The sequence below is a fragment of the Falco naumanni genome, chromosome 15 (assembly GCF_017639655.2).
Source record: "Falco naumanni isolate bFalNau1 chromosome 15, bFalNau1.pat, whole genome shotgun sequence".
NCBI classification, from domain to species: Eukaryota; Metazoa; Chordata; class Aves; order Falconiformes; family Falconidae; genus Falco; species Falco naumanni.
The window spans coordinates 10717927-10741593 of NC_054068.1; the positions used below are offsets into that span (position 1 = coordinate 10717927).

Sequence of the window (23667 nt, forward strand, 5' to 3'; positions counted from 1 at the left end):
GCAGCATCGTGCAGGGACACTGCACAGGGCTGCAGTGGGCTAGGCTGGGCCTGGCTTTGAGGATTTACTGTTGAAAGGCTACGCTCAGTAAGTAAAAGTAAGTGATTTTTATCATTTGATCCACATTGCTTATTAAAAAGGGCTGTTTCCTTAGATTCCTCAGATTCTCTCGGTCCTGAGTATGTTTTTCCAATGAGTTCATACTCAACGAAGCACGTGTTTTTCTTAATGACTTACGTACCAAGAGGCTTACCGTAGAAACTCGCTACCTGCTGGCAGCAGCAGCAGTTCAAACTGTGCTGCCTTCAAAGGTGGAACAAGGGCAGATTTGTGGCTCGGAAGGACAGAGCTGCAGAAGCACAAGCTCCTGCTGCAGTGTGCACTTCTGACTTCACACAGCAGCAGCTCTGCAGCTGCTACTGCAGCAGAGATAGTGGCTCAAAATGCTGCCTTGCATGAGCACACAGGCAGGGCCTCCCGATATGTCCTACCCACTCCGTTAAATTAATAGTAAACTTATCCATTCTTGTGGTTTTTTTTAAAAAAAAACAAAAACTTAAATTATTTTTTCTTTACATGTGCTCTGATGGCTCAGGTTCCCAGGTTGTCCATGAGCCTCTCCTAGTTTCTCATGAAGACAACCTTATAAAAATTTGCAGCGAGTAGTTTGAAGTCGTAACAGGACAGAACATCCTAGTGCAGGCCCCAGGAACGATTGAAGAAGGAGCGCTGCACCAGGACACTTGAAGGCAGCAGCCCATGAGACACCTGCTGCCCCAGACCACCTTTGTGCTGGAGTCACAGGTGGGGTACGTGAGGGCTGAAGTTAATGGCCATTTCCCATGTGCTCTGTGGAAGGAATCTCTTTGTTCTCAGTGGTTACATGCCCATGCTCCGTGGCTAACAGCACAGTTTGTGTCTTTACCAGCTTTACCAGAAAGTCCAAAGCTCGAACGGGATGGCACTTGACGTGCTGCTTTGACCCTGCTCGGTGCCGTGGTGTGTTCGCTGCTGACGCTGCGGACCCACGCTGTTAGCTGGAGCAGCGATGGTGCGCACCAGGACACACAGCTGCAAGAGGCGCTTTCGGCCATTCACACACCTGCAGACTAAAGGTGATATGCAACGTTCCACAAGTAATGAGCTGCAGGACCACATGGTAACAGCTTCTTTAGGAGATCAGCAAAAAGTGCAACAAAAGATGTGAACGCATATTAGAAAAGAGCACTTGACTCTCAAGACCGGTTGTATTTGCACACATGTGTTCACACTGGCAGTCGCCCACATCTAACAGATTTGCTTTTCAGGCCTTGGTCTGCAACTTTACATGGTTTCTTCGATATTTTTTTTTTTTTGTTCTGCCTGTCCCTCCTGTACACACAAACAAACAGATTGCTAATCAACTGCCCTCCCACAGCTGGGGACATTTTTGAGTACACAGTTGCTTTTAATGTTTAATTAGGTATGATAACAGGATAAAATGTTCCTGGCCCTGCAGAGTGCCTACAGCTCAAACTTGCAACGTATTTCTTTCCTGGTGGGGTGCTGGGCCCCCAGCTGTGTAAGGGCACCCCTCAGGTACCTACTGCTAGGGCTTCACCAGCATTTCTGCTAGTGGCACAAATGACTATCAGGGGTTTGCAGCTTGGCTGCAAAAGAATTTACGATAGGCTGTGGTGTGGTACCGAGGGTCTCCGTTCAATTGCTGTTTCGGGGTGTTGCTTTCTAACAGCCTTTCTCTGCGCAGAGGTAAGGGGGGAGCGGTGCTGGGTCTCGTTTGTTACTAATTCAACGGCCGAGGCTCTTGCAAAGCTACACAGACAGTAGCGTGCTTTTTTACACACGCATCAATTTGTGGCTTGCTTTAGGCCGCGATATGTTTATCATATGCCTTTAGCGCTGCCTTTAAAAAAACCCCGAACTAAGTAACTGCAAGTAGTTGTCAGCTGCCGTGCTGCGGCACAGGCCGGTCCGGCGGCTGCTGGCCAGTGCTGGGGGCGTCGCACGTCGCACAGGTGAGCGGCTGGCAGCAGCGGGGCCGCTCCCGCGCCCCCGGCCCGCGCTGCCCCGCCCGCCCCTTCCCGCGGCGGGACGAGGCCGCGGGTCCCGCCGGAAAGTTCCAGTCGGGGGGCGCGAGCGGCGAAGCCCCCCGGAAGGCGGGAACCGCGGGCGGCCGCGCGGCGCCTCCCGCCCTGACAGGCCGCCGGGTGCGCGGCTTCCCGCGGGGCGCTCCCTCAGCCCCCGGCTTCCCGCCCCGCGGCGGCCCGGGGCGCGGTGACAGCCCCGCCGCCTCCCGGTCCGCGGCGAGCGGCGGCACCGCCCGCCAGCCCCGGGCCGGGCTGGGTGAGCGCCGGCCGAGGAGGAGAGCGGGCGGCGCGGAGGGGAAGCCGCCGACCCCGCCGCCAAGCAGCGCCGCGGCCGCCCTCTCCCTGACTGACTCGGTGAAAATCATTGTTTGGCTCCGGCATTAACTACATTCCAGCGGGACGCAGCGCCCAGTCTCCTTCCTCGCATTCCTGCCCCACACAAAGGAGTCCCTGCCTCGCCGCGCCCCGCGCTCCGCTCGCCGCGCCGCAAAGCCCCTCCGGGCCGGCCGCCGTCTTCGCCCCCCGCCCGGGGGTGCGGGCCGGGCCGCGGCCCCGCCGCGGGGCGGCCGGCCGGGGGGCGGCGGGGGCAGGGAGCCGCCGAGCGCAAATTCCTCCGCGCAGCGCGCCATTGACTGGACCGAGCAACTTATTTAAGGCTGGAAAGTGACACAGGGGCTTCCTCGTCTCTGCTCGCCGCGCTCCGCCGGCGAACCCGGCCGCACCGAGCCGAGCGCCGCGGCGCGGGGATGCCGCCGAGGTGACTGCCGCCTCGCCCGCTCGCCGCCGAGCAGCCCTCCGGAGAAGGAGCCGCGTCCCGCCGCTGCCCCGCCAGGACCCCGGGAAGGGGCTTTCTTTCGGGTTTTTTTGCGGGGGTCTGTGTTGTTCCCCCACCACCTTTCATTCGCTCCGGGCTGCGCTTCCGTAGAGAGTTCGCCGGCCCTCCCCCGCCCCGCGCCGCCGGGCTTCGGCCGAGCATGGAGAAGTACGAGGAGGACATGGCACTGAAGGCCACCAAGTTCATGGAGGATCTGTCCCTCTACGAGCCCTGCCCAGAGGGTCCTTACGGCCGGGGCGGCCGCCGGGACCTGGCGCTGCACCCCGACCTGGAGGAGACCAAGCGGGTCATCGCCGCCCACATGACGGCGGAGCAGCGGGGCCGGAAGATGAACGGCACCGCCGCGCCGCCGCCGCCCGCCGAAGCCTTCCCCGCCGCCGCCCCCTGCGGCAAAGCCTACCCGCCCGCGGCGCCGGCCGCCCCGCTCCGCGCCGCCAACGGCCGCGCCGCCGCCGAGCCGCCACCGACCGCGGGGCCGCCGTGCTGCGAGGAGGGGCTGTGCACCCGCTCCGAGGTGGCGCTGCCCTGCTACAGCGGCTTCGCCGACAAGGGCAAGCGCTACTCGGCCGAGGGCTACCGCTACGCCGCGGGCAGCGCCTACGAGGGCGGCTACGTGGCCAAGGGCGGCGGGCGGGCGCCCGGCGGCCCGGACGGCAAGTACGGCGCCGCCAGCCCGCGGGCCAGCCTGGCCGCCGCCTCGCCGGGCCCCGGCGCCGAGCACGGCAAGTTCTCCAGCCCGCGCTCCAGCCTGGGCGGCGCGGCCGCGCTGCCCTACGAGAAGTTCTCCAGCCCCCGCTCCAGCCTGGTGGTGCCCGGCCAGGAGAAGTACGGCAGCCCCCGCGCCAGCCTGGTGCAGTACGACGGCGCCGCCCTCAGCCCCCGCTCCAGCTACGCCAGCACGGCCAGCGACACCAGCAAGCACTCCAGCCCCCGCGCCAGCCTCACCAGCTACGACGGCGGCGGCAGCAAGCCCAGCAGCAACCGCACCAGCGGCATCAGCATGGGCTACGACCAGCGCCACGCCAGCCCCCGCTCCAGCACCGCCAGCCAGTACTCCTGCACCACCAGCCCCCGCTCTAGCTACTCGGACTCCAGGTACGGCCCGCCGGGCAGCGCCGAGCCGGAGGGGGCGGGCGGCGCCGGGCTCGCCCTGGCCAGCCCCCGCTCCAGCCTCTGCGGCCCCGAGGGCCGCGGCGCGACGGGCGCCGCCGTGGTCAGCCCCCGCTCCAGCATCTCCAGCCAGAGCTCGCGGAGCTCCCGCGGCTCCATGAGCGCCTACCCCGAGCTGCAGCTGCCCTCGCCCCGCTCCTCCCTGCTGGGGCCCGGCCTGCAGGAGGACGGCGCCGTGCCCGAGCTGGGGGACATCTACCACAAGATCCACGCCCAGTCCCCGCCGCGGCACGACCAGCAGCACCCGGCCGCCGCCCCCGAGGCAGTGCCCCCCTACGCCTACAGCCCGACCAAAGGCTCCGCTTCGGCTCCCAAATTCAAGCTCCCCTACCAGGTGACGCCGTGCCGGGAGAGCGGCCCCAGCCAGGCGGAGAGGCGGCTGGAGGCGCTAACGCTGGAGCTGGAGAAGGAGCTGGAGATGCACATGAAGAAGGAGTACTTCGGTGAGTGGGTGACCGAGTCGCCAGGGTGGGCTGCGGGGGGGGGATGCGGGGCCTGCCCGCAGCGGGGGGGGGGGGTTGGCTGGGCAGAAGGGAGCAGGGGATGCCCGGCGCTGCTCTGGACCAGGCACCTGCGGCAGCGCCTATCGCCGCCAACGCTGTCCGTCTGACTGGTGTCAGAAGTGCTTGTGCCGGAGCTCGTTCCTAGTGTTTGGTCTGTGTCCCGGCTATTCCTTACATAGTTTGCCAGGACGTGTGGTGCTTCCCCTTCCACGTGAGAGCTTGTCTGAGGTGTTAACAGAAGCTGTTTGTGCTGTTGGGGCTTATGGTGATTCCCATTTGCCTCCCTTCCTCTGGGGCTGCTGAAGCTTCACAGATAACCTCTAGCATCACTGAGCCTGTGGCGTTTTCAGCTGTGCTCTTAGGCCGCCTGTGATAGCTTTTATGGATGATGAGCATGGCCGGTGAAGCAATCTTTAGTGTCTCGTTCAATAAAATCGTGGTGCTAGTTCGGAGTACCCATGGGACCCCAGCATCGTTTCTTTCCCGCAAGGCCTTGCAGGGTCCGCTCAGCGCACAAGGCTGTTGGGGATCAGTGCTGTCCCTGGGGCAGGAGGGGAGTTTGGGGGAGAGCAGAGCCTGCTGCCCTTGCTTGAGGCTACATCAGCCTGCTATCTCCCGAATTTTTGTTGCTTCTTTATAGAACAAAAGTGACCTCTTGAAATGAGCGAGCACATCTTGTTAGTCACGCTAGTTTAGATTAAGCGCCCTTCTTGCTTACTTTGTACTGTATGGAAAAGGCCAAAACGCCTTTGAAAGACGATCCTGGAGCATGGAAATACTGCCCTGTTTCTCCTGTGCTGGAGACCACAGATGAGCCAGGTGACTGCCAGACTTGGACAGCCCTTGGAGCAGTTTGTCCCCTGCTTGAATGAGGGCTATTACATAGGGGTATGAGAGCTCCTGGCAGAGGAGGGAGAAAGAGACCTCGGAAGATGAGGGGCTGTGGATGAGCCAGCCCCCATCTGTGGCCTTTGAGAGGACAGTTACCTGTGCCTTTGTGTGCTGCCTGGGCATGGGGGAGAAGCTGTCTGTCTGTGATTTCTGATTAATGTGAGCATTGCTGGGGATGGAGGCATGCATTACCTTGGTTGCTGATTTAAGACATGAGGATTCAGACCGCTTTTGGCACAGCGCTAGTGTGCTTTGCATGGAAGGTGGGAGTTGCAGGGCTCCCTGCAAGTGTCTGGGATAAACTTGTAGTGGGACAGACCTGGACGGATGAGCAGAGGTAGCTAAGGGAGCAGTACCCTGTCCTACTAGGAAAACCTTTCTGTGAACTGCAGTAGCATAGTTTCTACAGTCTCTTGTACCCAGACAAAGGAAGCTGACCACAGTGCTTACTGCCTCCCTCCATTCCATCTGGGGCTGGTAAGAAAGCTGATGTTCATCCGCTGCATCGTTTGCTGGGCCTGGAACCTGGCATGGTACTCCTCACTGGCTGAGTGACAGTAATTGTTCACTTCTGAGTATGTGGAAAAGCTGAAGGAGGGCACATTAACACACAAACTGCAAGGAAATGTTACCTTCAAAATCTCTATGGGTATACAGTGAGAGATTGAGACAGAAAAGCAAGTTATAGTTGTCCTGGGCCTCTTGAGAGGGGTTTGCAGTGGCCAGGGAAGCTGGGTGTGCAATCAGGGACTCCAGGAGCAGCTCTGGGAAATCTTGTGTTGTGGGTGGGTTTTGCTTGATAAGAATTTGCCTGTTTTGAGTGTCACTGTTTGCAGGTATATTCTGTAGTAACGTGTTGCAGCATGCCCTGAACCTCAGCAGATGCATCCCTTGTAGTAAGCTTGTGCCTTTATACTGTGAGAGCATATGTACCAGCTGCTCTGTAGGCATTTGTTGTACATTGTTGCACAAAGAAGTGCTGCTGTGACTTGCACCCTGGAAGCAGATGAAACCCGGAAAACTGGGGGGCTTTAAAAGAGAAAGTTGATTTCTGTGAGTTATTGCAGTTTGGATAAATCCTGGTGGGCTTGATCCTGCATTTCTGGTTCAGATCACCTGTGGAGGTGAATGCTGAGCCAAGCGCGTGAGGGGTTGGCAGGAGCAACTGCAGGCTGATGGGTCACAGACAAGGAGAGCCAGAACAGCATGGGGGGAAGTCTGCTTATTTAGTTAGACTTGTTTGAGAGGGTCTTAAACAATGTTAATAAAAGGAAGCAAGGAGAAATGCACCCTTTTGCATAGCAGCTTGCACATACTACAGCTGAAGTCTTTGCTTACACATTCGCTCCCTTAGCACTGGTGTCTGGCATGCTCTGAAGGCAATTGTGGGGTGTTCCGTGATGCCCATGGAGAACAGAAGTGTTGAGCCAATAGTCTTAACAAGGTAGAGGGACCAGAGGAGGTGGATTGATGCTTCTCAATTAGAAGAGCTCAATTGTCTAGTAAGTGTTTATATGAGGACACCGGTAATTTTCTTGCATTCTGCCCGCCGCCCCTCCAACCCAAATCTCAAAAAAACAACCTTGAAAAATTGAGCAGCGTTTTATTTTGAAACTGAAGTCAAGTGACTAACCAGTCTTGTTGGGAGGACTACCCTACCTTCATTCTATTTGTGGGTCAGCTTGAGTGTTCCCCTAACCATGCTTGTGCTGGCAGTCCTTGGCTTCTCTCCCACACATCACTTCTCTGCTCCAGGGAAAACCTGTAGTCTGGAGTAGATGAATACGTGATGGGGGAGTATGTGCAAGGTTTGAGCATCAGAGAGGCTCCAGGGGACCCAAGTAGTGTGCAAGTCAGCAGGTCTGAGGGACTGATGGCCGTCTCTGCCCATGTTGGTATGAATTGCTCTGTGCTGGGAGCTCTGCTGTGCTGCATCACCTTCTCCGTCCTCCCCTTTCTTTCAGCAGCTTCACTGCATCTATAGAGAGAAGGAAAACTCCCTTCCGCAGTTGGTTTAATCTGACTGAAGATGACAGTGCTGCAGAAGGAGTGCTCTTCATCTGCCCTACCCCCAGTTGCACAGCTAAAAGGTAGCACCTTGCCACTTCCAAGTGCTCCCATCAGCATGTTGCAGCCATGTGCACTCACTGATGTTACAGAAAATGAAGCCTGCAGAGAAGGAAGGGGAGAGGGAGGGTTGTTTGGGGCCGGATTGGTGAGCTGCTCCAATTTATCTCTGTCAATGAGGTGGCTGGAGCAGACCCAATGGAGACAGTGTAGGCAGAGGGCTCTGGGAGGCTGAGACTATTCCTTTGGCAGCAGCCTGCAGTTGCGTTGGGTAAAGCCATGAGACTTCATTCCCTTGTAGCTGCTTCATATGCAACCTAAACTGCTTCGTCCTCAGCCCACTGAGACCCCCGTCTTGTCCCCTGTCAAGGTACTGACAGTTTAGTAAATGCACTCAGTTTAGTGGCGGATGCTGAGGAGAAAGGTAATAAAAAGTACTTTCATTCACTTTCATAACTGTTCTTAGCTGAGCATTCGTATGTGACGAGGTGAATTGTCAAATTTGTTTCAGGGATGTTTAAAATTGAATGTGTATCCTGAGGTATCAACAGGATATTTGTGGGTGTTGGACAGTCTCTTGAATTCTGTTTATTTTGCAGAATTCTTCAGTCTAGGTATTAAAAAAGACAGTTTAAGGCAAAAACTGGATTTTTGGCATGCCCATCAGAGTCAAGCAGTACTTGCGAGACTGACCGTAAACCTACATCTTGTCATGTGCTGGGCAGGGAAATGTCATTGTGTTGACCAGTCCTGCTGATTTGGCTGTTGTTTTTGAATGAGATCTCTCCGTATGTCCTGCGGCTTTGTTGGTATGTTGTCAGAAATGGAAGAAGTCAACAGAGGGGTGCAGGCACCAATCGTGTGCTCCCAGCAGCCCTGCTGTGCTGCAGCTGTTGCCCAACAAGGGCTGCCTGCTCGTCTTGGCCAGGGTGGTGGGATCCAGTGCAAGAAGTGACTTAATTGTCTCACAGTCCTGAACGAAAGAGGAGATGGAAAAGGCACCATGAAATGAGGGGGGCAGGGGTAATGCAGATTACTTCCTGCCTGTGCGAAGTCTAGAGAGAGATGCTTGCAGTCTCGCTGGCATCCTTTGACACCCCTGTGTGATGCCCTTTGAAGGTGCTTTTCCCCATCTCTGCATATCAAGTGTCTTCCCCGCCTCTTGCTGCCACCTCACCCTCATATCTCTTCCATTTGATATGCAGAATACAGCAAGTTCATAGCACATGTGGTACGCCTCCGTGAGAAACAAGCAGTCCCCATCACAGAGAGCTGTCACCTTTCTTGTCTTCTACAGGCACCTTTGTCTGACCTTCCCCACCCTGAGGGAAACTGCCCCTTTCTTGGTACCCTGTAGGAGGTTTACCAGGCAAAGCAGGGATCTATTGGTATCTCAGAATAAGACACAAAGTCTGGATTCTGCTACTAACTGTAAGTCATCTGTCTAGCAAAAGCCTGTTCTTAACCTAACAAGTAGGCTTGACTTTTGTGAGCTCCTGGATCTTTCCAGAAAGCCACCCTGTAGTACCAGCACACATTTTTTGGAGCACCACCAAGAAACACTGCTGATAACGTCCTGTTGAAAAGCCTTTGGCCTGGTGGGTAGATGAAAGGAAGAACTAGATCCTGGCCAGGCCCTTTCTGCCCCTTACATATATAGTTATCCATGCAAATCTGGACTGGCTTTTGGGCTCTACAGTACGCTCGTGAGTTCAGAGCTGTATGTTCTTGTAGGTTTTTTGTGCAGGTGATGTGACAGAAGGGTGTGTATACAAGTGAGATAAAAATCAGGACAGGTAACAGTGCTAAGTTCCTAGAAGCTGCACTGCTTAAAGATGAAAATTGAAAATCTGAATGAAATTTATGTGAGCTTGCAGTTAGTGACCTGAACACTTGAGATATTTGCTAAAGTGATTTTTTTTTTTAAGTCTTAGGTTTTTCTGTTTTTTTGTGTGTGAAATATTAGATTTTTTTTCTGTTCATATCAAAGTAGAGGTAACAATTGATACATCATGCTGTTTTTGGAAATTAGCAAAGATTTATTGTCTGGGAATTACTTTGTATTTCTCTTTATCTGGGCCTAGAAATCCATTCAGCTTTGCTAAGTAGCTGAGATCGTTCAGCTTTTGCAGTTGAGTCTGTCCTGTGAAAAATTCTTTCTTTTTCACCACATATGAGCCTTTGAGGCAAACATCTAAATAGAAATAAACTTACATGATGTGGTCTCCTGAAGTGTTCAAACAGGTTATGTGCTTCAGAGTTTGGTTTTGCTAATCTCCCAGTTACAGCTGGAAAATATATTGATGAAACTGATTTGAGAGTAGTTGGCCTTTTTTAGCTGAAGTGCAAGAAAGCCCTCAGAAATGCGCTCAGACTAGGGAGGTGTCTGTTCACTGGGGAAGGTGCAAGAGCTGCTGCAGTGGGAGGTGCTGGGGTACGTGTGAATTAGCAGCATCCTGGTGGCTCATGGCTACCGGGAGCCTGCTGTCCTCCTCTCACTGATGCTACACAGAGACAACAGGCGGTGCAGGCCATGTGTGTGTGAAGGGGAGCGTGAATGGTGCTGCTGCATGTGCCTGTGTGCATGGGAGTAGAGGAGGGGGGGAAAAGGGTGAATGATGGGCTGAATGAGCCAAGAAAATAATGAAATAGCAATAAGGAAAGCCTGTAGCTGGAGGGTCATCCAAGGGGTGAAAGGAGTTGGGAGGTGGCAGGGAGAGGATGTAGAATGAATTCTGGACAACAAAGAGGATGCAAAAAGTAAGCATAATAACACAAATCAACAGAGCTGGAAAAAATAAGTGTGATGGTTTGTTTTTTGGTTTTTTTTTTCTTTCTGTGGTATGAAATGTCCTATGAAGGGTGTGGGAGTGCTCCTAGACAGCTTCTGGCATCCCTGCTAGCCGTGCGCATGCTTGTGAGTCTCTCTGCTCTCTGAATTTGGGAAGTGATAAACCATGTCATATATAACAATGGGGGGGAGAGATGTGGAATATAAATGTTTGTTTTATTAAGTACTAGATGCATGTAATGTACAAAATGTACGTTTTTACATTTAAAATGTGTGACTAAACTTGCACAGAAGCACGTGTTATTAATGGGGAGAACTGTTTTCTTCAGTTGCAGGAAACTCGACACTGAACAGGAGTATTTGATGGCAAATGTTTTTTTCTTGGTTTTGTTATTTGTGCTTTTACTCTTGGGTTTTCTCTGCATTGTTATAGAAGTACTGCGTGTGGAGGGGGGATGGCGACATCCAAAGAACCACCATCTGTTTTATTGGTGCTACCGTAGGTGAGGTTTCAGATAGAGATTTGGGTGTGTAATGCAAGAGCTGGCACATGCACTGCTGTGGTATAGTAACTCCTGGTTTAATTGTTACCCTTTCCTGCCTCCTTATGGTTTGGGAAATGTACCTGCGTGTGTACCCCTGTGAATGTCGTGCCTGATTACTTTTGAGCCACAGGGTGATGGAGCAGTGTGCCAAGGGGGCAGGGAAGGGACGAACCACCCAGCTCTATGAGTCTGAAGTAAAGGGGATCGTTTACATGCAAAATGCATATGGAGAAGGAAGTTTCTTTTCACCTATTTCAGAGTCTGTATCTTTGTGGAAAGGGTACTGATTTTCAAGGGCTGAGTAAAGCCCGTGTTGCAGTTTGGTTTGGAGTGTGCTGTGCCGCTGGTGATAGCAGACCTGTGGGGCTGTTGCATGCAATACTGAGCAGTTCATTAGATCTGCTGATTTTTTAGGTCTCTGTGTCTAGCTCCAAGCCACGTCTGTATTGCATTCCTCAAGTAAAAGGCTCTCAAATTCCCAGAAGTAACATCAGGCTTCTATACACATCCTTTCCCCTGTGATTACCTCGTGCAAAAAAACCTGAAACAACCCACCCCAGATATTGCCCTCTTAGGAGGCTCGGGGGAGACATCCTAAGGAAGATTCAAAGTAAAAAATTATTCTCTAGTGGAGTTTAACTTGTATTGGCAGCTGTTTACCTAGCCTCTGTGCCTGGTCTTCTGCAAAGATTTGTGTGCAAATGTCCCAGTTTGATGTTAAATCATGCACTGGAAATTTGTACAGGGTGGTGTGTGAATTCGGAGTAAATCATTTAATGGGTTCTGTGGCCGCTGTATTTTGCAGAGTAGAAATGTGACCCGGTTGTGAAGGAACAAGGTTAACTGTCAAAGTAGCTGTAGTCACAACGTGGTTGAAGTTGATGTTTCTTAGTGGAAAATTTCCCTGAAGTTGTATCATTTTTAGATTTAAAATCTGTGATACAACTTTGTGTGCTTTTGCTGATGTCTTGGTGGTAGCAGCAGAGATATTGGTCTAGGCTGAAATCCTTAATATCCACAGTTGATAAATCAGGATGTAAATGTCTCTGTTACAGCCGTGCGAATATTGGATGTTTAGAAAGCCTTCTCAAAGCATAAAAATTTGCCAAATACTAAAATGATTATTTAAAAAAAAAAAAAGGGAAAAAATCTGGCAAAGTGATTTTCAGATGTTTAAAAGGGTTGTTCAGCAATGGAAAGAAAATAAACCAGCAGTGATATACTGAAGAGTTATACTAAAACTGGAACAGTTTTGCAGAAATTTAGTAAGCTCTGGGCTTGGCCTCCTACCTAGATCATAACGTCCCAGAAGCTATCGCAGGACAGTGTTACACAGCACATTGGCGGAGTTGGGGGGGGGGGGCGGTTCTCAGCAGCACCTGGAGCCCTGCGGCACTGGAGGGGTGTCTCCTTTGCCCTGGACCCAGCTCAGGCACTGGCTGAGGATGTAATCTTGCAGTGCCGTCCAACGAGGGCTGCCTGCCTGCCAGCCGAGTGCTTGGGTAGCTGTCCTTGTCAGGGTGAAGGTGTTGGGATCTGGTGGGTCCCTTGCCCTGCAGGTGCAGCTGCTCCCATGGTGCCTTAAAGTCCGTGCTTTGTCTCACAGCCTGCCAAAGTGGAGCGGTTCTGCTGTCGGCATCAGTTGTGTCCAAAATAATTTTTTTTTCTGTGGCTGGAGAAACTAGTTGTCTCTTAGAGTATGATGTAGTGCTTGGTATTTTATTTTTTTATTCTTTAAAAAATTTTTATGAGCCCATCCTGGATGAAGTGCCTCCTCTCTGGGCTTGGAATGTATGATACAAAGCAACACTGAAACAGCAAAAAGGAAGAAATGCAGGAATGTGCATGGTGTCTGTAAGTTTTTATTACAAGTTTTAAAAGGCTCATTTTGGAGGGTTGCATTCAACTGCCTGAAGGTTCAAGTCCTGACAGGACAGAGGTACCTGAGGCTGTGATGTGGCATTGCTTGGAGATGCTCCAGGGGCGTGACAGCTCCTGAGGCTGGCAGCAGGATTCCTGTTGGCTTATTTGGGAGCAGGACCAGCCTTCAGTTCTTAACAAAATAAGCAGATGTGCTAATGATCAGCCAATAAATGTCAGTGTTTGGCTGGGTTTCTATGCAATTTTTCACTGTGTAACCTGTGTGGATGCTGTCTCTGGAGGTGAATTTTTTCCCTTGTTTTTCTACATTCAGACAGGTATTTCTGTTGTGTGGTATGCGTTTTCCTATTAACCTCACAGTTGTTTTAACTCCCTATCAGCACAGCCTTGTTTGTTGCTGTGCCATGGGACAGAGGAGCTCTAGAAAACGGCTGAGTAAGTTGTGTATCTCTTCCAGCTGGAGTATTTAACATTGTTGGAAACTTAATTCCTTGGTTTTTTGAGTAGTTTTACTACATCTCTAGTGTCACATTTATGTGTTCCAGCAAACTTTTAAGAAAAGGCCTATGACTCATTAAGGAAAAAAACCCAGCACCCCAGAGCACAAATACTCATTTAATGCTCAGCTGAGAACTACCGTGCATATAAAACATGCAAGGGCTTACAGAGGGGGACTCCGCTGGGGTTAAGGATTTATTGCTAGTGACATCTATTTCCCAATTTGAGATGCTGGAAAAGTTCCTGTTGGCAGGTTTTGCATGAAAACCTGTAGGCAGGTGGGTTTAAACCTCTGTGTTTCTGTGTTGCTGGGGTTGTGGTGGTGCATGTGTGCTGACAGGCGAAGCTCAGCCATCGTCTTGTCCGGTGTGGCTGAGCCCTGACCCTCCCTGGTGCTGAGGGAAGGGGGAAGCAGTGGCAGCTGCTGCGTGACTTGGAAGAAGGGTATGTATTGGGCTGGCGTGGTTGGTGCTGCCCGCTGGGGTTGGGCTGGCGTGGGGTCTGCTGGTGGGTGCTACACGTTACAGGCACGCTTAGTTTTCCCTAAGCTCAGGTACCTAACAGAGAATAGAGTTTCTCCAAGTGCTGGGGACAGGTCAAATGACTTCTTTGAAGAGGGATGTGATCAAGTTGGAATAACAACACAAATACTTTAGGCTAGATTCGGGGGAGATGGTTAATTCTAAAGTCTTTAATTGCAGGTGGCAGCACTGAAAAGCATCTAGCTGATGATAGGTGAGGGTTAAAGCATGTATTTGTCAATGTTGGGAGAAGTGCAGGGAAGGCAGTACGCAAACGTAACGAATAGTAATAGCACATACTGTTATAAAATAGCCAGGGAGTGGATCAAATGGACAATGAGGAGACACTTAATAGGTTACAAAAGGTCATGCCTGGCTATATACCATTGCTTCTCTAAGAATTTGGTTGAACAAGTCCTGTTTCAGTTCAGAACACGTTTATAGTTTTTGTGAAAAGTAGATGGCTATTGTGGAAGAACTGCTGGGGACTCTCAGATGTTCTCCTGGCCATCCAAACATTTATTTAACCGGTGATCTGTTTCATTTGTGACACTGCAGCACTTCTTGTTTTCACTTTCCAGATGTTTTCTCCCTTTTAATGTGACCACTTGAAAAAAAATTAGAAAACAGCGAAGCTGGAGAGAAACAAAAAGCCATTCCTAAATGCAGTTTGACAGTTGTGCATATTTAGATGCTGCAGCTCGCTTGGATCATACTTTCTGTGGTCCATGGAGACCCTGTGGCCTCTCCCACGCATGGAAAATACCCTTTTCTTCTGGAAGTCATTGCATAAACCTTTCTCCTGTGTAGCAAGCTTGTCCCCAAGCATATGCAGTGCAGGGAACTGCATGAGTAAGGCTCCTGGGCTGGGAGTTGAGTGGTTCTGCTGCACTTTCTCAGTCTCCTTCAATGTTACCTCTGTGCTGGCAGTACCAGCCTGTGGGGTTTTGGGGAGCATTGGGTAAGGCCAGTCCTGAACTGTCCCTGGTTGGCTCAGCGGGGTGTGGTGTTAGACTTGAAACACAGGGCCAGGCAACGGTTTGTGGATATCGCAAATTTAAATGCAATGGTCTGAGGTTCATTTTTATGTGCAGCCTTTGCATGTGCAAAACTGCAGCATGTGTGCAAGGTGTAGTTGATTGGAAACCTTTGTTAAAACGGCATTTCTATTAAGGTGGGGAGAAGTGTGTTTGTTACTGTAATAAATTAAGTGCTGACCTGACTGAATTGAGATGGCTGAGGTCTCTGCTGCTGCAGCTAGATTCTGTTTTACTGGCCTCATGGATATGACGTACCCTTCAGTAGTGTTAGAGTAGGAGCTTGGTTTCCTGTGTTTGTTCCTGGTGTGAAGTTCCTACTAAATCTGTTTGGGCCAGATGTTAAATGACTGGAAAATAATTACTGGAGGAATGGTTCTGAGCAAGGGGATAGGGAATAGACTTTGCCACTTAGACAAAGTTTCCTCTGCTCAAAAGAAGTGTTAACCTGGCCGTGTGCTGCTGTCTGCTGCCCTGCCTGTTCTTGTCATCGACATGAAACGCAACAGGATTAGACCTGTGGTCTCTGTGGACTGCCTCACCTGTCACACTACTTTCCACCTCTTCATAACTAAGTTAGTTCAAAGAGAATGTTGATTTTTTATTTTTGTTTTTTAAAAAATAATAAAATTTAGAAGGTATAAGCAGCAGAAGATACTGGAGCCCAGCATCAGCTGAGACAAAACAACTGTTTATACCAGGCAGTGGAAAGAGCTGTCATGGGTAAAATGTTGGATGTCTCAAAGATTCTCTGTTGTGGCAGTTGCTGTGCTGTTAACCTTGAGCATCCCAGTTCTCAGGTGTAGATGGGGGAAATGGGTAATCCCTCAGGGAATAAGGCAGAAGTTTTGGTGAATGGCTAATAAGTATTGCAGCTCTTTTTTTGCCAAGCAGTTATGTGAAAATGCTCTGCAGTTGGTGGGTTGCCCATTTTTAATGGAAGCCATGTTTCCCAGATCTAAACACTCGATAAATAGAAAACAGAGCTGCACAACAATCATGTTAAGAGTCCAGATTTTAAGCTGGTTTGAGAAATAAGCATGTAATTTTCTGAAGTGTAGGTCAGTAGCTGATCTTCTCAGAAAGCATGCTGGCTTGTACCTGTTCCTGACTAGAGTGGGGCCAAGCCTCTGTGGTGCAGCCCTGTAAAGTAGCAGGGGTTCACAGCAAGCATTTGCTCCGGTGGAAAACCCCTGCGACTTGGGTGCAGACCTTAGTGGCTTAACTTAGTGGCTTTCGGGGGGGGGGGGGGAACCCTGAAGACATCCTAAAAGAAAATCCGTGCAAGGTATTAACTAATTGCATTTTGATTTAGAAAATGGAACACTTATCTGATAAATCCAGCCCTCTCTCATTCATGACAGTCCTGTTTAGGTCACAGGGACATGTTTGACTTGTTTCTGACAGCTTGGAGTCATCTCTGGTTGTTTTTATTACACCACAGAGATCAGGGAATAAGTAAATCATGTCTGTGTTTTATGCTTGCTGTGTTTCTCTGTCTGGCTTCCCCAGCTGCCTCGGACATATCCACCCTGGAACTGTCAGGTATATGGCTGCTTTGTGCTGTGGCTGTAAAAGGGATATGCCGTTTGCCTGGGAGCTTGGTATCTTGATAGTTAGACACCAATTTCCTGCAAATTATGATGTAAATAACAAAGAGCCGGTGGAGTTAATGGTGTGAAAGAGGGCTATAATGATCTGGTAAGTCCTGCCGACCTCTTTCAGCTTGTACAAAGCCAGCTATTGGCACTGAGTTCCCAAGTTGCTCCACTCACTAGCAGGAGACTATTTTATGGAAGATGGGTGTGAATCCTAGGAAAGCTGCCTGTTGCAGAAGCTGGGATCCCACCATCTTGGGCCACTGAAAGTGTCAGTGTGAAGAAACTAGATCCAGAGACTGAACGTGACTTTTCCGTGTGTGTGATTTTTGGCAGAGTGGGATAGAAGTTGTGTCTAGAAGTGGGTCTGTATGTTCTGCTTTTCCTCTCCTTGTCTTCTGCCCAGAACAGAAGTCACTTAAAGGTGTCAAGAGCTAAACCTGGAGAGGATGTACAGAGCAGAGGAACAGGTGCAGACATGAGTGATCTATGTGACACCCATTGCCTCTGACCTGCAGGTGGTTATAGAGAGCACCCTGATGCACTGCGTGCTGTGGATGAAGTGCTGGGGACTCTGGGTACTGTTGCCACTTTCTTCCTTTGGTTGCCTTTTTTGCTGCAAAAAAAAAATAGGTCTTGCTTATTGATACTTTGTTTTTTCTTAAAATTTTGGCAGTCCTAGTCTCAGCTGCTGTTTTACAAACAAATAGAAAAAAGCTTGCAGTTGTCCTTGGCCTGGAAGGAGACTCCCAGTCTTACTTCTGGATGTTAGCTTTGAGGGGGGCATTCCTGTGCAAGGTTGGCAAGAGTGTCTGTGCTGGGAGGTGTTGCCCAGTCTTGGAGAGTGGTGCAGGATGTTCTAGAGGCTGCACAAGCAACACCAGCAAAGCAGGTCAGTGCCCAGTTCAGAGAGAGGAGAAAAATCAAATGCACAGCAGGTTTGGGCTTGAAGCTTTGAACACAGCACAGGGCAGGCACAAGGCAAGGTTTGTCCCTTGCTGTAGTTTCTGGCAGAGTGTAGCTGTGGCAATTCACTCACCAAATCCCATCCCTAGAGCTTCAGAGAGCCCTTGTGTTATGGGGTGCTTGTGACTCAGGAGTGCCAGACCATGCTCTCTTAAAAAACAAAACCTAAAAACCTCCCTGACCTATTAAGAAAAGGGGAAAAGAGAATGGGTAGCTTGGGTTAGGCTGAAACAGCTTTGCAAACTGATGTTACTCTCTTGGGAAAAGGCTTTCTCAGCCCTGTTCCACACCTGGGAGGAATTCAGGCCGGTGAAGAACCAGCCCAGAAAGGTGATCCCCAGAGGCTGATGTGCATTTATTCACAAAGAAAATACTTTGAAGATGCTCCCAGAGTAGACTTGCAAATCAGCTTCCTGGTGTGCCAAGTGTGTGAAGCTCTACCTGCTGCTGCTGCTCCCCACCTTGCAGGGGCTTTGCCTGGCTTCTCCATGGGGTGGCAGGAGCAGGGAGCAGCTCAGGCCCATCTGGCTGCAGTGGTGGCCTGGCTCTGACTGGACGCCCCATCTTGGTGGTGTCCATCTAACTCATTCCTTTTGAAATTACTGGGTGTTTTGCTTGGTTAAAGACTGGCAGAATTGGGAAACCCAGTGTTAGATTATTGCAAGGTCAGAGAAAGGTGCATTACAAGGTCCGGGAGAAGTACTTTCTTTCATTCTTCTGACAGAGTATATAGTGAATAACGAGTATTGGCTTAGAGCTTTTTCATTTCCAGGTAGGTCAGCCCACACAGCATGCCTGTGTGGGGAATTTCTAACCCTGCTCTGCAGGTGGGATGACAGGCTGAGGGGCTGCCGAAGACCACCATGCCTGGATGGGAGCAGAGCTGGGGACTCGTGGAACTGACAGCATGGTTTAGTAGTGGACTTGGCAGTCTTGGGTAAATGGTTGGACTTGATCTTAAAGGTCTTTTCCAGCCTAAAAGACTCCTGACTGCCCTGTCCACCAGCAGTGCTGTATGTTGTGCCTGAGGACTTTCAGCACAGAGCTGAAGCCCACCCGCGGGAACCAGAGTCAGCAACAGCAGTGCTAGTGGGGTGGGGGTCGGCTCTGGGCAGCTGCTGGGACCACACGACTGTGCACAGGCATCAGCTAGATGTGAAGTCACAGATGTCAGGGTAACACATTATGTTAAGAATTTTTTCCTTTTACATCCCAAATGTCTCTTTCTCCAACTCTCCCAGCCCATGTGGCTGGGTGAGAGTGATGTGCACGAGCTGACCCCTGTAGTCAGTTCTTTGCTTCTCTCCTCTGATCTTTTGGGTGGGGGTTGTCCCTGCCTTGACTACTGTCCCCTCTCAGCTTGCAAATACAAGGCCTGTGCAGACTTGTACTGAGGCCATGGCTTTTGCAAGGAGGGAGCTGCTCTGGACCCTCAAGTTTGCTATAAATTTTGCTGTGATAATGAAAAGTGGAGAGGAAGAGGTGTGCAGTGGTGGGGAATAGTTCTTCAGAGAGGGTGAGGCACTCTGAGGATGTCTGCTGCAACTTGGTGGATCACCAGCATGTGCATTTGGGGGGGCTTTTAAATTAATGTGTCTAACCAGAACATAAAATGCAAAAGAGAACTTTGATTCAAAAAGGAAGGGGGGCTGTACAGAGCTCTGGCAAATATGTGGCAATATTTGCTTAAATTTTTGAGAAATATGTTATTTCACCTTTATTATGAAGATTATGCCTGTGTATTTGCTGCCGCCCCCGCCCATTTTCATGGTATTTGCCATATCAAGCATTGTCTGTTTGTTGGTCCAGAACTGCCAGCAGTGAGCTGAAAGTGTCTATAAAAGCACTTTGGTTTTATTTTGAGCAAGAGAACCAAATTATAGGGACACTGTGGGGCAATGTTAGGTTGTAAGTTTTATTTTACTTGTGTGTTTTTTAAATTGGATTAGGACTGCAACCAACCTGTAGTGAGATTGATGGGAGTCTCCTCAAAGGATAAGAACTACAATCATTTGTAAGAACATCTCACTAAGCAGTAGACATTCCTGTTTTGAAGAAAGATCAGCAGGTAGGACCTGGGTGTGCTGCTGGTGCAGAGTCTGTTTTGCACACATAATTTCCTCCAGCAACACTACTGTTCTGAAAAAAAACCTAGTTAGCAGCCAGAAAAAGTATTTAATAAGCTTGCAAACATATTTTTTTTATATTAAATTCAAACATACTGAATTTTTGGGGCTATACAGCTTGCAGTTTCTCACCAAGCAGTTGACTTAAGAGAATAGAGTGAGTGTTGTCTTGGGGTATAAATTAGACTAAGACTGACTCCAAGGTCAAGTGTGACACTTCATATGAAATAGCTGCATGTTTGTTTTTATCCTGCAGTTCAGGGCCAGGGCACTAACTGTATAAGCCTGGGAGAGGTGAAAAAGTTGAGATAAGGTTGTTCTCATCTGTGCAGGCTGGACTGTAGACCTGAGCAGAGAACAGTCCACATGCTTGGTCCTGAATCAGAATAACGTATTTCAAGTTTTCTTAAAGAGCTCCAAGATCAGGTTGTTAAGAAATAGTATTAAGTAGTGCACTGGGCAGTATTTTACAGGGGAAGAAGAGGTTGGAGGTGGGGGGACACCCAGTATTTCAGGCCTGAGCTGAAGGTCCTGCTATCAACAGATGATAAGATGTTACCTACTTCAGCAGGTAAAGGACTGAGATACTTGCCAGTATTTAAACTTAGTACTGCAGAGGAACACAGATTTTCTTTCTAGGTAAGATGTAAGTTGCTCAGCCACTCTTGCAGGATACCAGACATCTTTATGGCATGTCTGCTGGTTCAAGGAAAGATAGGGAAAAGGATACATGTTCACCCTGTGTTTTCTCTGCCGGAGACTGGAACGAGCTATTCCTGTCAGCCTGAGTCATTGAACCACTGCAGGATAAATGCTGTGGCTCCCATCAGATGAAAACCAATGGGGACAACAGTTTGCAGTGATCGCTTCGTTTTTCTTGCTTTGCATGAAGAGACATCTCATTCTGGCTGTGATGGAGGACAACCAGAGAAGACGTTTTGTGACTGGTACTAGATTGAAACAGAATCTGTTTTAATTGAGGATAAACAATGATTCCTTCTGTAAAATGGACAAATAGCTCCTCTCCAGAAATGATGAAACCTTTCATCTTTCAAAGGCACCAGTGGGAGAAGCAAAGAGTGTGTAGGCACCAGCTCAGTATCAAATCTGTACTTCACTCTTAACCATACAGAGATGGCACAGTGGAGAGATTCTTCATTTAGTAAAAGCTACCCTAATTTCCGTGGATAGAATTACAGAAGACCTACATTCATCTGGAAACAAAGCCTCTAGTATTTTTTTTTAAAAGGCAAAAATAAATAATAAAAAAAAACCCAACAAATACACTAATTCTTTTAGCTGTTTCAGAAGAGGAGTTTTGTGGGTTGTGGTTGGTTTTTTTTTACAGGGAACATTTACAAACTTATTCCTTAGTGGATGCAGTGAAAGGAGAAATTCCAAAAGGGCTTTGCTGCAATTAAGGGAATGGTAGCATTAGGTTGTGCTGCAGTGATTTAGTGCATGCGAATGAAAATCCCAACAGGGTGATTTACGCACTGATCCTGAATGTTTTGATTAAAGGTCAGACTTGGAAATACATTTATGCTTATTTGGAAGTCTAAAGAGAATCCACTGGGGAATTAAATTTCTAAGTAGGGGTTGAATGTGTGAACATTCACAGGTAGCTCTTTACTTATTCGTGTCATTTTGTTGTGAATTTAGCTAGGGAAGGCTTTACTTGAAAACTGAAGTCCAGTCTCTGCTAGTACTTGCAATGGGGGAGACTCTTCCTGTAGGCTGTCCTGACTTTGGATCTTGCATATATAAATTCTGTACCTTACTGATTTAAAGGAGTTATAAAGTAACTAGGAAGAAGAGAAAAGGTGTCCAGGAAAGCTGGTTGATTTTTCAAGGATTGTTGTCTCCAAGCTCAGGAATGGTCCATCCTGACCATGCAGGAAGTCAAGTAAGGGTGGCAGGAGGCCTGCATGGATGAGCAAGGAGCTCCTAAGAAGGAAATGAAAAGGAAATTTATAATGTATAAGAGGTGGAGGCAGGGACAGGTGACCTGGGAGGAATGTAAAAACATTATGTGAGCATGCACAGTTGGGGTCAGGAGAGCCAAGGCTTGCCTGGAGCTGAATCTCGTGGAGGATGTGAAGGTCAAGAAGTGCTTCTCCAGAGGTACGAAGGAAAGGGCGACTAGGGAAACTGTGGAGCAGGGGTACTGGGTTGGCATTCTATGGTGAAAAGCTCTGTGAATTAGGGGAGAGCAGTAGATGTTGTTGGTCTTGTCTTTAGCAAAGCTTTTGATGCTGTCACCGGTAATGTCCTTCTAGACAAACTGATGAAGTACAGACTAGATGGGTGGACTGTGAGATGGACAGAAAACTGGTTGAGCTGCTGGACTGAGAGTTGTGAGGACAAGGTCAAGTTGGAGGCCATTCACAAGTGGTGGACCTCAGAAGTCAGTACTGGGGTCAGCACTGTTTAATATCTTCATTAATGGCCTGGATGATGGGACAGAGTATACCTCTAGCAAGTTTGCAGATTGTACTACACTGGAAGGAATAGTTGATAGACTAGGTGGTTGTATTGTCACTCAGCAGGATCTTGACAGGCTGGAGAAACAGGCTAACAGGAACCTTGTGAAGTTCAACAAAGGGAAATGCCAAGTCCTGCACGTGGGGAGCAACAACCTTGTACCGTGGTATGAGCAGTACCAGGGGGCCCACTGGCTGGAAAACAGCTCTGCAAGAGGGCCCTCTGGGATCCTACACGACACGAGCCAGCAGTGTGCCCTTGTGGCAAAGAAAGCCAACAGCATCTTGAAATGGTGTTCTGTCCCAGCCGACTGCCCTGGGTGTCTGCCTGGGAAGTGGGTGCCCACACACTCTGTCCGTGCACTGCATATCCTCACTGTGGGGGCAGCTTGTCCGCAAGAGCTGTGTCTAAACGCGACTGCAGGGCATGGAGGGCTGGGAGTGGGTTGTGACAGCTTCTGGTGTGGGTAGGTCTTGGGTGGGAGAGGTGCCAGCTCCTACCAAGCGCCCACGCAGAAGGTCCCTCTGCCGTGGTCTGAGCCTGTGGGGCAGCTCAGGTCTCACCCAGAATAGCAGCCCCTCTGGTGTGCCTACTTCTCAGGCAGACCCTCTGAAACTTAAAAGGCCACAAAACACTTACCACCTAGATCGTAATCAAATGTGAAATACCTTCTATTGCTTTTGTCATGATCCTAATCTGAACTGCTGCTTTAGTAGTAGCAAAAATACCACTGACATTGCGTGTGGGGTTTCCACTGGGCTCTGTAATGATGGATGAACAGACAGTACGGTCTGGGTGGAAAGGGTTACCTCTCTTTATAGCTCCTCTGTGTTTTGCTGAGTATTTTAATTAAAACCAGATACAGGAGAGGAAAATTTTTCACACTGTTTCCAATTTTTAGTGATTTCACCTGCTGCTGAAAACTGCATCAAGACATAACACTAAAGGGATGATGTAAAGAGGAATGAATGCTCCTTTTAGCTGCTATGAATAGAGGCTTCTCATATCAGTTAAGTGTTGACTTCATAATTATGAGAAGATTACATGTTTCTGTTACTTTTCAGCTGGTCCTCTAAGATGTAAATTAACATTTCACCACTTTGTGTGACCTTTCAAAATGGAGAGGGGAGGTTTGGCTGATAAAGTGCATAAGATCACATTTATTTGGAGATGTTTTCTGTAACTAACAAAGTGGAAAATTACCTTCCTAACTCTTTGGTCTTTTCTATCTGCTCACTCTTTCCTGGTTTTGCAGTTCTTGAGCTTTCTTTTTGCTCTCTCTCTAAAGATTTTTTAATGAATAATTGTCCTGGAGGATTTTGCTCCATAACTGTGCTTTAGCTGTGTTTTTGTAAGTGTGGCTAAAAATTTAGCCACAGCTCCTTTGCTGTTTGATGTTTGTGGGTGGTGGAGCTGATAAGTTACTCACTGAATGAGTGATGTCTGGGTGGTGGGGTGTCAGGAGTGGGAGAAAAGAGCATCCTGCTGCTTATTCATCACATTGACTTCAGTCTGGCATCCAGTTCCACAAGAAATGGAGTCCATCATCCAAAAATCAACTTAAAGGATGCCTTGCTGTCTTGGCTTGGAGGCGGTGAGCAGGGTGGGTGCGGAAGAATGCACCCAGTGCTAGTTCTGGGCGCAAGCCTGCTGTGATGTGCGGTTGG

General features: G+C 49.5%; 1 protein-coding gene across 2 annotated transcripts in view; it reads left to right on the forward strand.

The window, feature by feature from the left end:
- The first annotated feature begins 2666 nt into the window (after nucleotides 1–2666).
- Nucleotides 2667–23667, forward strand: part of LOC121097933 (WT1 interacting protein) — an 87677-nt gene continuing 66676 nt past the window's right edge. For both annotated transcript variants that reach the window (XR_005831128.1, XM_040615368.1), the window contains exon 1: nucleotides 2667–4535. Coding sequence is in view for 1 of the 2 variants with exons in the window: in XM_040615368.1 (XP_040471302.1) it covers nucleotides 3062–4535 (1474 nt within the window). In the remaining variant the exon portion in view is untranslated. The remainder of the gene's footprint in view (nucleotides 4536–23667) is intronic.